This window comes from Mauremys reevesii, linkage group 1 (assembly GCF_016161935.1).
Source record: "Mauremys reevesii isolate NIE-2019 linkage group 1, ASM1616193v1, whole genome shotgun sequence".
NCBI lineage: Eukaryota > Metazoa > Chordata > Testudines > Geoemydidae > Mauremys > Mauremys reevesii.
Window position 1 is genome coordinate 278260506 of NC_052623.1, and position 14043 is coordinate 278274548.

The window sequence follows — 14043 nt, forward strand, 5'->3', positions numbered from 1 at the left end:
GCAATTTGGAGGTTCAGCTGCAGCACGCTTAGGAAAAGATGAGCTACCTTTGATCTAGCCAGCTCAAATAACAAGAGCAGGGAAGCTGTGGCAGCCTGAGCTTGTTGCTCAAGTACCTCCTCAGGGTCTCAGGTGACTAGTCCATGCCACCACCCATGCTGCTGCAGCTTCACTGCTATATTTAGTGTGTTAGCTCAATCAAAAGCTAGCTTGGGCTCGCCTATCACACTGCAGTCACACTTCCTCAGAGAAGTCACACCTCCTGATTGCAGTGTAGACATACACTTGTGGACACAAAGGGCTTTGCTACACTTGAAAGTTGCAGCGCTGGTGGAGGCTTTCCAGCGCTGCAATTAGTAACCGTCCACACCTTCAAGGCACATCCAGCGCTGCAACTCCCTGGCTGCAGCACTGGCTGTACACCTGGTCTGGTTGGGGTGTAGCGATTGCAGCGCTGGTGATCCAGCGCTGCTCGTCAAGTGTGGACACACACCAGCACTGTTATTGGCCTCCAGGGTATTAGCAGATATCCCAGAATGCTTTTAACTAAATTACTCTTTGTTTTGTTATGCTGCCTCTCTTTGTTTTGTTGTGAACTCGGAGCTCCACGGAGCTCTGTTGCTCCCGGAGCTGTTTATCTAAAAAACAAACACAGCTCCTGTTTGCTGTGATCAATCTGTACCTGGCTGTGAACAATCAAATGAGATAATGAGGCAGGCAGGGAAACAGCGGGGAGTCCGTTGGATGCAGGCTGTTTGCAATTAACAGTTAAGACTAAGGGGTCGGGAACATTTTCTGATTTTTCAAGTCAGGAAGCTAACACACAGTGTTGGCTCCAAAAATCCACTCTCTCTCTCTCCCCCCGTTTCCTGTCACACTACACCACCCCCACCCCCCTCTTTTGAAAAGCACGTTGCTGCCACTTGAATGCTGGGATAGCTGCCCATAATGCATCACTCCCAACAGCGCTGCAGATGCGGCCACACACCAGCGCTGGTAGCTGTGAGTGTGGCCACACACCAGCGCTGTCCCTACACAGCTAGATGAGCAGCGCTGTAACTCCCAGCGCTGCAACTTTCAAGTGTAGCCAAGCCCTTTAGGTTGCCCATTTAATTGGTGTTTATGGATCTGTATGTTAAATATCTGTCAAAAGCAAACAGAGCTTTTGAGAAAATACCTGATGTTGCCTGGGAAAATATTAAACAAAATTGCTAAAATTTTACATGCACCCTTTTCAGCTTGTTAGGCAATAAGTGGCCCATTTCCTCAAGTCAGATATAGAAGAAACTTTCACAAATGAGCAAATGTACATACTGCAAATAAAATTTGGATTACTGAAAAATCCAGTTTGCAAGGTGACATCTTCAGTTAATGCCTAGCTGCTTTAGTTAATGCATCAGATAGGTTAAGACCGATTGTTGATAGGTTGCTGGGGACCCATCTGAGTGCATCTCAGAAATAGGGCATTGACTAGATTTTATGGGACCTCATAGTAAATAAGATGTATGGAGGCCCATCTAGCCTCCTTTATGGGTGTGGCCATTTTCTGTGGTCCCTGACTGAGTTAAGGAAGATAAGAACCTTCTGAAATATGAGAGTCTTGAGCCCAAAGAATGCTCCTGCTGTTAGTTTTGGCTGTCATTTCCAATCTGTCAAAATGGCATTACCTCAGCATGTAGGCAGTGGTTGGTAAAAGGACAGCCGCACACTTTGCACTTGCCATTGCAGCGATGCCTTCATCACTAATTTCTTCCAGGTGACTTATAGCCTGGGCTCCTAGTTGACTTCCGAGCTAAGCAGATTATCACAAAAGATTTAACAGAAAAATTACTAACAGATACCAAGGAATCACTGACGCTATTTTCTTACTATCAATCTGCTTGGACAGAAAATTCATTAGGATGCTTCCTAAGGCCTATTTACAAAACACTAGTTAAAAAAATTCAAAGAGTGATCTCTAAAGAATAAGTAATTTTAAGACAAATTTTACTGCAGTAAAGCTTTCATGAAGTTATTAAAGTTATTAACCCCTTTTTAACTGTAATCAAAAGAATCTGGTCAGGCTGATGCCCTGAACAGAATTTTAACTGACTCAATGAATATAAACAATTGTACAATTATGGATAAAATTATAAAGAGGTTTTGTGCAGAAGAGAGTTGATGGAAACTGATATTCTTATGGAAATGGAGAAATTGACCTATGCAATTCTAGAGCTACCCACTGTAAAGAATTCTATATTGGTCCAGACTGATCTTCTCCAAATACAACAAAATTAAGCTTTGGCAGACTAATGAGAGAGGATTAAAAGGAGGCACTACTCAAATGATGACGAAATATGGACTCTGACACCCCCTTACAGAATTGCTGTTATTCGCTGCTGCCAATGGGAATGTCTGTACTGTTGGGAAGATATGAACTGCATGACTGAGGAAAAAATAAATATTTTTAAAGTAGTGTACCAAAACTATACTTTGTACCAGTAATGAACAGGGTCACAGATATCCATCTTTCCAATTGACCTCACTACCAGAGGATAAGCTAAGTCAATATTTGAAAAGCCAGTAGACAAGTTACCAATAAAGATCAAGGGTTCCACATGTTTAACTCATCAACTTTGCACATTGGTAGTGCTTGTGATTTATTTCACAAACTATTTATCATACTTTTCTAGAACAACATATTGATTTGGAATATTGTAAATCTCTCAAAGCATCAGTTCTCCCAAAGGCAAGACAAAAGCAAAAATGGCTTAAAGCATACAGAATGAAGAAGTACCTCTGCAGATTTCATTGGATGGAGTTCATCACCATGGAAGTTAATCTGTAACCCTATCTCTTTTCCAGCCTGAAGAATTCTTCTGGTACAATTCAGATCAAAGACACCTTTCTCACAAAACACATCTATGTTATTAACATGGATTTCACCACTTAGGTTCAGCTCCTTCAGTTTAGGGAGATGGTTATTGATAATGTCATCTGTGGCTTCAGTAGCATTTTTCCCTCTAATGAAAAGAAAATGTTACAAAGACACAGAATGATTTAGTCTTTGAACCTTGTATGTAATTAATGTCTGTAATAATTATATTAGTTTTAAAAGGTGTATATATGAAAAAATCCTCAGACATTTAGCATATGACAAAAATACAGTTGACCATATATTTTTTATCTTTGTTGATAATGTTTCTGAACATTTCTACGCCACTGAATTTTACTTCAATTGCTGCCTTGCTTTTAAGCCTAGTTTATTATTTAAATTTTAAAAACAACAATGCAAGAAGAAAAATATTGTAATTCATATAACACAAACATGACTTAATTCTAATATCCTTTTTAAAGGATTATGCTATATCCTCTTATTTGTATGCCAGATTTCTTTAGATGCCAACCAATTTTTTTTGCCCTGAAAAAAAAAAATCTTCTACTTTTCTATTTATACATTCTGAACTGCTTAAATTTTATCCTTAAAAGCAACTTGCAGACACTTTTTTAAAAAAATCATTAACTCGAGTGGTAGAGACCTGAAATATCAAAGCTAACAGGGGCATTCAGCAAAAAACTGACTTTAAACTTACTTCTCTCTCTCTCTCTCTTTTTTCTTTTTTAGGTCCTTCACAGTCACAGAGAGCTGGTTTTGTCTTATCGAGGCATTCCAGCAAGGGACTATGCTGCTGTGACTGTCACAACCACTCTGGAATGCCATTGGTATGTGAAGATTGCCTATGGGAGGTCAGTAATGGCCTTTTTAAAAAAGCTATATAGGGCTTTTTATTTCTTTGTACCTTTGAGAGAGAAAAATAATAATGATGGCTACTGAGGCTAAAGACCTACAGTGACATCTCTTCCCTTAATTCAGCCACTGTAAAGCAAACAAAAACAACAGTGTACCATGCTATATATGTTTGATGTTTGGAGTTGTCTGTTGGAGTTTTACAATGGCAGTAATGTGAAAGGGGTCAAATTCTGCTCACATTTACAGATGAGGTTGCATGGCTGGGAACCAGAACAGAATCTAGCCTATTGCCTCTTTTGTTCACTTGTTGAAACAGTTGTTGGGGTTGATTTGGCTTTTGCCTTGTCCAGCCTTCTCTCTTTCCCTCCTTTGGCTCAGCAGTTTGTGGAGGAAGGTCGATTAAAAATTAACTCTAGAGCCTTTAGAAATGGGAGGGAAGACCAGTATGATTCCACTCTTTTTGTTCTACTTGCTGTAATGTCCCCAGACAGATACACTGAAAGACTGCCATCGTTCTAATAAACAGCACTGGAATTCACGTTCAAAGCTCTGCCCAGTCTGGAAAATATTGCTGACCCTAAATGTTCAAAAATCATGAGCCAGGCATCCCAAAAATCATGAGATTGACTTAAAAATCGTGATTAAAATAAGATGGTGGATTTTTATTTGCCTTCTGGGTTTTGAGCCTTTATGGTTTTCCAACCTTTTTCTGTAACCATGAAGGCTGGAAACTTAATTAAAAAGAAAAAAGCTGAGAATCTCATGATTCCGGGACCTGTAAAATACCAAATATTGCAAGACTTGCTATAAAAACACAACAGTTGGCTATACTGTTGGTGCAAAGAACCTCTGATGATGATTCTGCCATTAGTGGTCATAATTTGTGATTTCATACTACAGTAACACAAATGTAGAAACTGGCATGAACATGACTTTTAACAGGATGTTACACAATTGCATTGTAACAGCTACTGTGACAGCTTTAGAAGGTTTTAATAAGCATTTCTCACTGTCACTAGGAGGTATTATGCCACAGTTTTGCTCTGGATTAAGGAAAATGATTTTGAAATGGTTTAAGGTCAGAAGATTTATGATAAGATTTTGATTTGGTTATATTAACCTAAGGAGTGTTGTAGGAGTGGTCTATTTTACATCTGTATAATTAAGAATGGTCAAGGAGTGCCTAGAGCAAAGGATAAGTTCTGTTTTATAACAGATGTGTATAAAAGTGCAAGGATTTAAATAAAGACAGTGGTTTTGAGGTTAGTTCTTTATCTCTGTTTAAAAGTTTAAAAGTTTCTATAATTTATACATAACTACACCTTTTTTTGTGGAATATAAGGGTGAAGGAGGGGGAGGAATAGCTCAGTGGTTTGTGCATTGGCCTGCTAAACCCAGGGTTGTGAGTTCAATCCTTGAGGGGGCCACCTAGGGCTCTGGGGCAAAAATTGGTCCTGAGTGAGAAGGCGGGGGGGGACTCAACAACCTCCTTTTCTTCTTCTTCTAGTTCTAGTTAGTATATATCCATAATTATTAATGAACCAACCAGCCTGTCACAGTTTAACCCTAAGTGTCAGAGAGCAAGAGGGGAGTTCAGAGAGCCATGAGAGGCATCATTTTTAATTGGGGGGGAGAGGATAGTGGTTTGGTGATTGGCCTGGCTAACCCAGGGTTTGTGTGTCAGTTCAATGGGGGAGGGGGGGGGGAGGGGGGGGGGGGGGGAATGGGGGTCTGTTGAGCAGGGGAGCAGGGGGCTGACTACCTGACCCTTCTCCCTCCCTTCTAACTATGAAAGAAACATGGCATGAACTGAGATAGATGTCTTGGAAGACAATAATTTTAACCGCCACTAAAAATCACTTACAGAATATCCTTTTATGTGTATACAGAGGGTCTAAAGCATTTGAGGTCTGGACCTGAGAAGACCTGCAGAATTCCAACCTGGAAATTTCTAGAGGCACTGAATTGTAAACAGAACTGAGGAAACTCTTAAGAAGCCAAAACTGTAGGGTGACCAGATGTCCCATTTTTAAAGGGACAGTCCCATTTTTTGGGACTTTTTCTTATATAGGTGCCTATTACCCCTCATCCCCTGTCCCATTTTTTCACAGTTGCTATCTGGTTACCCTACAAAATTGAGTCACCATAGACTGTGCCATATACTGATTTGGCTTCAGGCAATTAAAAGTTGATGATTTTCTGATTTCTGAAACTCAGGGCTTGATTGATTCTCTTCTGGTTTACAGCAGTGTATCTTCACTGATTTCGTTGAAGTTAGACCTGATTTACATCATAAGAGCAGAATCAGGCCCTGAGGCTGAAACTATGGGTATGTCTTCACTACCCGCCATATCGGCGGGTAGCAATCGATTTCTCGGAGTTCGATATATCGCGTCTCATCTAGATATCGATATATGAACTCCAACCAATCCATCGACCCGAACTCCACCACCCACGCGGCGCGGGCGGGATGAGAGGGAGCCGCGGACGTCGATCCGTCTGTGACTGTGAGGCAGGCAGCAAACTTCGCTTTCTACTTCAGCTACGCTATTCGCATAGCTGAAGTTGCATACCTTAGATCAACCCCCCCCCCCCAGTGTAGACCATGCCTATGTTGACAATGAGAGTTCATATCTGCATAACACCTGGTGTATTCTGAGGTAAACTATTGCTGATTAATTTTTAGAGCTGCTTGAAATTATTTTGTTTAAAAAAATGTTTTTGACAAAAAATGTCGCTTTGACCATTTTGGTCAAAATTCTCCAGGTTTAAAAACAAACACCAAAAAACCCACCGAAGAGAAACTGAAAAAAAAATTGGTTTAAAAATTCTGATTAAAAAAAATAAAATTACCCCCCCCCTTAAAAACTTCTTATGAGAAATTTAAGAACATACTAAACCTAGGAGAAATAGGTTAATCATTGATAAAAGCAGGAGAAACTGACATGAATGTAATGGGAGATGGGTAGGTGCTGTTGTGCAGTGAGCTCTTGGAAGTGCATCATTTTAGGACACTGTTGTACATGATTTCTACAGTTTTATGCATTCTTGTGTTACATGTCTGTTTTTCACCAGGCCCACTTCTCAGTTTGTCAAAATGTGCTACTTTTATTTGTCCAAGAGCATTTGTCCAGGACATCTGCTGTCATTCTTTAAGACATTAACTCCGTAATATAGTGAAATTTCATAAACCCAAGTAGCTATCTTTTTCACTGGAAATAAAAATATATTTTAAAAAAAGCTACTAAAGGAGAAAGAGTGGGTTGTTTTGTTAATATACTACAGTTGGACCTCTCTTGACCTACCAGAATGTGTGCTAATAGTCTGATTATTTAGATAACCAGAGTGTGCTTCCTGACAGTAACACCTAAATGCTGGGCTCACACTCACTCACAGGATACAGTGCTTAACTGGTTGAATAGAAGCACATCAAGTTGTTGTTATACTAAAATTTCTGATGATTAAGTATTATAATATTGTTTTCTCTTAGCTGGTTAAAATGAAAAACAGATAGCTTAAGGCCTGATGGCAGTAGCAAATTCAAGCAGAAAGACTTTCTGAAAAGGAGTTCCTGAAAACTTCCATACAGCTTGAAGTGGGTAACCGCAAAGGATGGCTACATGCCCATTGGCTGAATCCAGTCGATTTCTGTTTAAACCTTATAGTCTGGCTTTTTTCATAACTGACCACTACCACACCAGGACGCTCCCTCACTTACTTCTACGTTCAGTGTAGGAAAGCATTACTCTGTTGAATGCTGTTATTTCTAATACTGTACACTTTGTTGCCATTTTGGGGAGAACAAAAAATGAACCCTCAAAACCACCAAATAAACTGTGTGAGGAAGCCAAATTCTGCTGCAGCTTCCTTCACCCCCCACCTGGCACTGTTGCTCCTCATTTATTTCTGTATAATCTGCCACCAATTCGTAGTTTTATTCACTCAGGAGCTGCACTCATGTTTTATGAAATAATATGAGAGTAATATTGTTTAAAAGAACAAGAAAAAAATAAATCACATTACTTAGGCACAGAATGAGCTCCACAGTACGTAGAGGAAATGTTGCTATCCAGTAACCGTCTAGCCTGTTCAATCACCCTGAGCATTTTAAGTTCGGTTTCTAGGTTTAAACCATATCCACTCTTGCATTCGACCAAAGTGGTTCCTGCTCTGAGCATACGCAGCAGTCGGTGTCTGAAAGTATTGAACAGCTCCTCTTCTGAGGCTTTCTGGGTGTGTTCCACAGTAAAATGTATTCCCCCTCCAGCTTGATGAATATCCATGTAGGAAGCACCTGCCAGCTAAAAACAAAATTCTCTTTTAAACATGAGTATTCTATTCACCTTCTTCAAGAGATTCTGTGGGTTGCATCTGGCCTAATCCACAGTGGCGAGGGGACAGAAAAAAAACCATCCCAGTGATGGAACTATGAGGGTGAAACTTCATAAAGGGATCTTCCTGAAGATTTCCTTTCCCTGAGTCCGGAAGTGGTTATCAGCCCTAGTCTGGCCTGCCATCACAAATTCATTTTTATGGGGAAAAAAGGAACTGAAGTGGAGATGAAGTTGATGAGAAAAGGTAACAGGGAAATTCACCCCTGGGCCGTGGCCCCTTTGTGCCAGCCAAAGCAATGCACAGGAATACCTCCATGGCAGGAGACTGTCTACCAGAGCCTCAGAGACAGCTCTATGGTCAACTGCACCAACTGGAGCAGCTGGTGTTTTGGGGTGGGCTAGTGACCTAGAAATTCTGTCCCACTGCCGTGGCACAAGCAAGGGCAGCACTCGTGGTTGCCTTAGATCATATAGGGGACTAAATAGGGAGACAAGTTCCCTGCATCGGTGCTGAATCTGGCCCCCAAAAGACTCTGGCAGTGATGTCATGCTGCAAAAAAAACCAAAACAAAAACCTATTTCAGTGCTGAAATAAGTATTTCCTCCCAGTTGTGCATTCAGTTGGATTTAACACAGCCTGTTCTAGGCCACCAGCCAGAAAACTGGGACAAGAGTGTCCATTGTAGGAGGGCAGGACTGTGTCTGATGCTTAGGTTGCACAGAACCATCTCCAGAGACAGAAGAGTTGCAGAAAGGAGTGATGTAATTTAGAACAGCATTTCTCAACAACCAGTCTATAGAGACCGGTGCCGGTCCTTGAGATCTCCCTGATACAGTTTAGGAAGTGAGCAAGCTGGTCCCTGGTACCTAAAAGGTTGAGAAACACCACTTTAGAACATCAAATCCCCTTTCTTAATGCAGATTTAAAGGCAAAACCTAGAATGCATATCACATTGTAACTTGTGTGGTTTTTAAAAAGGGAACAAGGGGAAGGGAGGAAGGAAGAAAGAAGACACAATGAACTGGACTTTGCCTACCCAAAGTAGTTATTACTATCAGTTTTGTTGTCTATTTTACCATAGACATGATTTTACCCAGCAGTTGTATTACCTGAGCATTATCATTTTTTAGAAGGACCAGCTTTAGGATTTTGGAGGGGACTCAAGTTAGGATAAAGTCATAGGAGGCCCTTTCACCATCTCGTGATGCCAGGCTGTATCATGATTAAATTATCCCTCCCTGTCTTTCCCTTTCATGGGATCAATTACATAGCATCAATCATCTCTCTTTTAACAGCATCGCATGACACCCTTATTCAGCTTGATTGGTTGATCCATTAGATCTCACAAAGAGAGTGCCCAATCACAACATGTCATTTGTGTTCTAGCCAGTCCCTCAGCCACCCGCTGGCCAGGCTGTCAGTGGCACCAGATGCCCGATTGGCACAGCGCACTTCAGCCCAGAACCCCTGAGCGATCCGCCAGCCTCAGCTTCCCAAGTAGCTGGGATTACAGGTGCGTGCCACCATGCCCGCTGTGACACCCCCTATTATTAAATATTAATCATGTTTATTACACTGTTTCCTGTAGGCCAACAGAGAACGGAGCTGCACTGTGCTAGACCCTGTACAAACAGAGTAAGAGACAGTTCCTGCCCCGAAGACCTTACAATCTCAGTAACATATAGCTGAACAGCCATAAATTAACCCTCAACCCCACCCCCAATTTGAAATCATACACTGATATTCCAAAAACAAAACATGCCACAGAAACAGCAAGCACTGCAGAGCTGGAAACATTTTGTTCCAAAGCCATTCAGGTGCTCGCATTTCCTCCATCCTATACAGACTCGACCATGTCCACTTGGGATTTCCAACCTCCCCATCCATAATGCAAACTTTTGGCAATCCACCCTAGGCTCTCATCTCTATCCCATACCCCCATTTGGGTTACGTCAGAAACAAATTCTAGGTGTATGAGTAAATAAAATAATTTTACCGTTTATATTATGTTTTCATTTCTTTAATCCCTTCATTTTCTTTTTTCATTCTCATTTTCCTCACTGTAGAGAGGCGGCCTGGCTCCCAGCCACACCTGAGAGGGCCGAGCCAGAACAGCCACCTCAGTGGGCGGAGCCACTGCCGCCTGTCCCCGCAACCCGGAAGTCAAGGGGCGGGACAGGAAGTATAAAGGCCCGGGCCCAGCGCTCAGTTGCTGCCAGGCCACCGGAGAGGACAGACGCTACTGACCGAGCTCCTGTTGGACCGAGCCTTCTCCGAGCCCGGTACCCTGAGGAGGACTGGTCGAGCCTTCCCCGAGCCCGGTACCCCGAGGAGCTGCCTGAGCGTCCCCTCGCCCCGCGTCCTGAGGAGCAGCGCGACCTAGTCAGCGCCCCGAGGAGCCCATGGTCTGGGACACGGCGGAGGACGCGAGAGATGCGCAGGTACCAATGGAGGGGGAGATGGGAAGTAGCCCGGGGGTAGCCGACCCCAGTCTGGCTACAGCCGACTTCGAGCCAATGTCAGTGTGTTGCGGTCAGGACTCCACCGACACAGCAGCAGACTAACTGTCGCTGTTAGGGCCCCGGGCTGGGACACAGTGGAGTGGGGGGGCCTGTGTCCCCCCTGCCACCCCACTCACGGGTGGCAGTCTCCCCCTCACACCCACACTCAGGCCTAGAAGCCTGGACTTACCAGTGTTGCTCAGCTCCTGCCTGAGGACCTGAGCCCCTGAACTGCTGTGTATTTGCTCAGCTCCTGCCTGAGGACCTGAGCCTCTGAACTATTGCTTGTTGCCCCGCCCTGACCTAGGGCTTGGGTGTTACTGACTTTGTTTGCTCAGCCCCTGCCTGACGGTCTGAGCCTACGAACTACTGTTTGTTGCCCCGCCCTGGCCTAGGGCTGGGGCCTTAACTACTGTTGGTTTGGCTCAGCCCTGTCTGAGGGCATGAGCCCATGTACTACTATTTACTGCCTCGCCCTGACCTAGGGCTCGGACTCTGGAGATTGAACTGCTTCCTAGCCTCGCGTAGTGAGGCGGCCTGGCTCCCAGCCACACCTGAGAGGGCCAAGCCCCCACACCAGACTCTTACACGTGGTGCCTTCTCTGAGGAGTTCCGCCCAGGATGTGGGCGCGAGCTCTCGACACCAGTGAGAAGGGGGCCGGGGGAGAGAGACCTCCCGACAGAGAGATGGATCTGTCCCAGCTCTTGGCCCTGGTGACGGAGCACCAGGAGCAACAGCAGGCGGCCCAGTTGCGGCAGCAACAGGAGCAGCACGCCGCACAGCTCCAACAGCAGCAGCAGCTCGTAGAGCAGCTAGGGACCCAACAGCACCAGCTACTTCAAAACCTGGTTACCCAACACCAGGACTTCCAGTGGCAATGTATCCAGCAGCTCGCGGCGGCGCTGGACCGACCTGGGGAACCCCAGCCAGGAGTCCCAGCAGGGGCCCCACGGCCCAGCCCCCCGATTTGGCTGACGAAGATGGGACCTGGCGATGACCCCGAAGCCTTTCTTGTCACGTTCGAGCGGGTGGCAGTCGTCGCGGGATGGGCCCAGGACCAATGGGCTACCATCCTGGCCCCGTACTTGACTGGGACTGCCCAGATGGTCTATCGAGGCCTGTTGGTGGAGGCAGCCCAGGATTACAGCCAGGTGAAAACTGCCATTCTGGACGCCCTGGATGTGAGTCCAGAGACTTCCCGACAGCGGTTCAGAAGCCTGACTTATTCCCCGGGGGTCCAGCCTCGGATGGTGGCCCAGGAGCTTCGAGAGACCTGCAAACGGTGGTTGCAGCCCGAACGTCGGACGTCGGAGGAGCTAATGGAACAGGTGGTACTTGAGCAGTTCGCCCACATTCTCCCGCCGCGCGGAAGAGCCTGGGTCCTCCGGCATAGGCCGGCGACAGTGGCCGCCGCTGTTACACTAATGGAAGACTTCCTCGCGGCTGAAGCTCCGCTGGGTCCGGCTGCCCGGGCAGCCCCACCAGGGACGGAGCGCCCCAACCCCAAGAAGAAGGGGATGCCCACCCGGATGGACTTACGAGTTTCCTCCTGGGGGGCCGAAACCCGGACCCACGCCGCAGCGTCCTCCGGTAGACCCGCTCGGACCCCGGCTCCCGCGGCAAGAGAAGACTACCGGAACCCGCCTGGAGGTAACACCGGGACCCGGTCACGGACGGGACGGGCGGACCTGGGGCCCTGTTTCTCCTGCGGAGAGCATGGCCATTTACAGCGGGACTTCCCAGGACTGGAGTGTACCTTTGGCCAAGTTTACTCAGGGGAAGGCCGTGCCCGGCGTTCGCAAGCGGCCAAGATCACTGTGCCCGTAGTCATTGAGGGACACCCGACAGTGGCCCTCCTCGATTCAGGCTACGGCCAGACGCTGGTCTGCCAAAACGTAGGCCCTCAGCCTGACAACCGCCTGGGGAAGATTCAGCTGCAGTGCATACACGGGGACATATGGCCCTACCCAAGTACCAGGGCCCAACTGACCATTGATGGGGTCACCCGGCTGATGATAGTGGGACTCGCTCCGCGGCTGGCGTACCCGGTGATCCTGGGTCGGGACTGGCCCGAGTTTCCAGCAGTCCTACGCCGCCACGCTGAGGGCAGCCCGCAGGTCACGCCAGCCTTGGAAGGGGAGGCCCCAGAGACCGAGGAAGACCCCGACCCCACCAACCCAACGGGAGGACCTGAAGATGCTTCCCCAGGCGTGGGGGAGGATCCCTCGGCACCCATGGATTTTTGCCGGGATCAACGGGTCGACCCCACACTCAAACGGGCATACGACCAACTGGCCACCGTGGATGGGACTGTCCTCGACCCAAATCGAGCGGTGCAGTGGCCGCACTTTGAGCTGCGGCAGGAGCGCCTGTATCGCGTTGAGAGGGACCCCCACACGGGGAATACCCGGACTCAACTCCTCGTGCCCCTGTGTCACCACCAGGCGGTCATGAAGCTGGCCCACAACGTCCCAGCAGCCGGACACCTCGGTCACGAGAAGACGCTGGCTCAGATACTGGGGCGCTTCTTCTGGCCAGGGGTACACCAGGAGGTAAAGAATTATTGTAATTCTTGCCCGGAATGCCAGTTGGCCGCCCCCGCACGGACTCCCAAGGCACCGCTGGTTCCGATGCCTTTAATTGAGAACCTCTTTGAGCACGTGGCTATGGACCTGGTGGAGCCTCTCCCCAAGAGCAGTGCGGGGTTTCAATATATCTTAGTTATAATGGAGTATGCTACCAGATTCCCCGAAGCAATCCCTCTCTGGAACATCACAGCCTGCACCATCGCAGCTGAGCTGGTGAAGGTCTTCGCCCGCGTCGGCCTGCCCCGGGAGATCCTCACGGATCAGGGGACCAACTTTACTTCACGGCTGCTCCAGCAAGTGTGCGAACTCCTGGGGATAAAGCAACTGCGGACATCCGTCTATCATCCCCAGACCAATTGGCTGGTTGAGAGATTCAACCGGATGCTGAAGGACATGTTGCGTAGGTTTCCTCAGGAGGACCTCCGCCAATGGGACCAGCTACTTCCACCCCTGCTCCTGGCGGTATGCGAAGTCCCCCAGTCATCGACCAAGTTCTCACCCTTTGAACTGCTGTACGGCTGTCGACCTCGGGGCCTGCTGGACCTCATGAGGGAAACGTGGGAGCAAGCCCCATCACCAGCCCAGGGTCTCTTAAAGTAAGTGCTCCAGCTCCAGGAGCGCCTTACGCAGGCGGGGGCCCTGGCACGAGAGAATTTGAAAGCCGCCCAACACGCGCAGGCCCAGACGTATAACCGGGACGCACAGACCCGGGAATTTCAACCTGGAGACCGGGTATTACTCCTCCTTCCCTCTGGCGAATCGAAGATTCTGGCCTGGTGGCAAGGGCCATATGAAGTGGTCTGGAAGGTAGGTCCGGTTACATATGAAGTCAACCAGCCGGACCGGAGAAAGAAGATCTAGTGGTACCACGTCAACCTCCTCAAGCCC

The 14043-nt window shown here is 47.0% G+C and overlaps 1 protein-coding gene across 1 annotated transcript in view; it reads right to left on the bottom strand.

Annotated features, from left to right (window-relative positions):
• Positions 1 to 14043, bottom strand: part of AMDHD1 (amidohydrolase domain containing 1) — a 30262-nt gene that overhangs the window by 2351 nt on the left and 13868 nt on the right. Inside the window, exons 4-6 of the mRNA XM_039495425.1 lie at positions 7754 to 8031; positions 2777 to 3002; positions 1668 to 1792 (exon numbers count right to left, since the gene is read on the bottom strand). Coding sequence (XP_039351359.1) covers positions 1668 to 1792; positions 2777 to 3002; positions 7754 to 8031 — 629 coding nt within the window. The remainder of the gene's footprint in view (positions 1 to 1667; positions 1793 to 2776; positions 3003 to 7753; positions 8032 to 14043) is intronic.